Source organism: Aplysia californica, unplaced genomic scaffold (assembly GCF_000002075.1).
Source record: "Aplysia californica isolate F4 #8 unplaced genomic scaffold, AplCal3.0 scaffold00126, whole genome shotgun sequence".
NCBI classification, from domain to species: Eukaryota; Metazoa; Mollusca; class Gastropoda; order Aplysiida; family Aplysiidae; genus Aplysia; species Aplysia californica.
The window spans coordinates 772,823-774,979 of NW_004797396.1; the positions used below are offsets into that span (position 1 = coordinate 772,823).

A 2,157-nucleotide genomic window follows, 5' to 3' on the forward strand; every position below is an offset into this window, starting at 1 on the left:
TATCTCTCTCTCTCCCTCTTTCTTTTGATCCCCCCTCTCTCTCTGTCTTTCTCTCCCTCTTTCTACCCCACACCTTCTCTCTCTGTCTACCCCCATTCTCTCTCTTTCTTTTTCTCCATCTCCCCTCTCTCTCTGTCTTTCTCTTTCTACCCCCCTTCTCTCTCTCTCTCTCTCTCTTTCACCTTCCCCACCCCCACCCCCCTCTCTTTCTCTCTCTGTCTGCAGACGTAATTGCACACTTTCAACTTCAACTGAAGAGCTCTGGAAAGTTTGTTTTTACGCTCGTATCACGGGCTGTCACGCGCTAAGACAAGGTCACGCCCGGACGCGAGATAGATAAGGCAATTGAAACATCTTGGTAGTACAGAATCTTTGATACTATTAATACTACTACTGTGACGTCAACGTCATAAATACGGGCCAATAATTCCGTAGAACTGTGGCAGCGTGAGCATGCGTCCCTAAAATTATCAGTATCAGTGCAGTGTTATTGAAGCGTAGAATCTACCGTACGCGTCCATAACAATCCAGTGCTGGGGAAGCATACGCATCCATAACAGTGCAGTGTTCGGGAACAGTACTAGATCTAGATTCTAGATCTAGAAATCTAGATCTAGATCTAGATCTACAATCTAGATCTAGATCTAGATTCTAGTACTCAGTAGTATGCACCCTTACCTGCCTTAGGTTAGGCCCCAACAACAGCAGTGAATGCTATTTTAGTATTATAAAGTTTAGGGCAAATCACGTCAAAATATACCCTTAAAACTAATAAATGTTAACAAAACGATAGAATTGACAGGCTAAAACAACTCATCATTCGGAAAACAAAACATGAAATTATATTTTTGATGTACTAAACGTACTGATCCATGAATTGCAGAGTCCGCCATGTTGTTTACATCACCAATTAAATTTCATTGAGTCGATAGATGGCAGTTATTGCAGTAAAATTTTAGCATGCTCTTCGTTGAGATAAAATTAGATTAAATACTGCTAGTTAACCTCTTTCGTGAACAAAGTCATCAATAGCTCATAGATACCAACGAAGTGCCCGGATTATTTTCAAATGGCGTCACGGTTGTAATCTTGGAGGAAACAGGGATAACTTATTGTACACAATAATTTACGATGGCGCCTTGGAGTAAAGAACCCGGGCCTCTTGGCAAGGCTCAGAAAGAAGGAGACATTCTCAAGAAACGGGTAGGTATAGCTTATTTTGTTGCATGGCATTGAGCATAGATTGCAATGTAACATTCATCAGACGACTGCCCGACAAGTCGTGTTTAAACAAGTTTACACTAGATTCTAGATATCTAGATCTAGATCTAGATCTAGATATCTAGATCTAGATCTAGATCTAAATACTAGATCTGGATCTAGAATCTAGATCTACATTCTAGCTCGTCCTCGAGATCCAATGAATTAATTATTATATTATAAAGGATGCCGAAAGCGTATAATAAAGACAGTTTTTTTGTAATTTAATTGCAAACCTTGCTCCTCATCAATGTGTAGAGAAAGCACTTGTTTTTAACAATGGCCTTTCTGTGCTGTAGTGGTATTTGACAAGCCTGCCTTCTAAAGTAAAGCATAAACATCATAAGGATGCTTAAAAACCTTGGGCTAGGAGCTCGGCCTTAGTTCTGCAAACTGCCTGAGCAATGTACTTTATAAATATGTCATGGCCATGGACTCTTTGCTGAAGATCTCTATCTGCACCCCCCCCCCTCCCCTCTTGATTTCAAAATGTGTAGAATGCAACTTGATTTTCCTGAAATCTGAAAGCATTCAATTAATTTTTGTGGTAAAGATTGAATTTTTCATTCTCAGTTGCTAGACTGGACATATAACCAGATACGAACACCCTTATTGCCTTATTTGGACATGCACACAAACACACGCACACACACATATACGCACACACACACACACACACTCACACATGCACCCCCCTGTCTTTCTCTCTCTCTCTCTCTGTCTCTCTCTTCCCCCCCCTCTCTCTCTCTCTTCCCCCCTTTGCCTCTCTCTCTCTCTCTCTCTCTCTCTCTCTCTCTCTCTCTCTCTCTCTCTCTCTCTCTCTCTCTCCGTCTCTCTTTCTCCCCCTCTCTCTCTCCCCCCTCTCTTTCTCCCTCTGTCTCTGTCTCTCTCTTTCTC

General features: G+C 41.7%; 2 protein-coding genes across 2 annotated transcripts in view; one reads left to right on the plus strand and one right to left on the minus strand.

The window, feature by feature from the left end:
* The window catches only part of LOC101864380 (protein FAM177A1), an 11,939-nt gene extending 10,997 nt beyond the window's left edge, over positions 1 to 942 (minus strand). The window contains exon 1 of the mRNA XM_005096323.2: positions 867 to 942. Coding sequence (XP_005096380.1) covers positions 867 to 893 — 27 coding nt within the window. The 5' untranslated portion in view covers positions 894 to 942. The remainder of the gene's footprint in view (positions 1 to 866) is intronic.
* A 92-nt stretch (positions 943 to 1,034) lies between these two features.
* Positions 1,035 to 2,157, plus strand: part of LOC101847485 (nephrocystin-1) — a gene marked incomplete in the record, with an annotated part of 63,485 nt that continues 62,362 nt past the window's right edge. Inside the window, 1 exon segment of the mRNA XM_035969214.1 lies at positions 1,035 to 1,203. Within this exon segment, the coding sequence (XP_035825107.1) occupies positions 1,132 to 1,203 (72 nt within the window).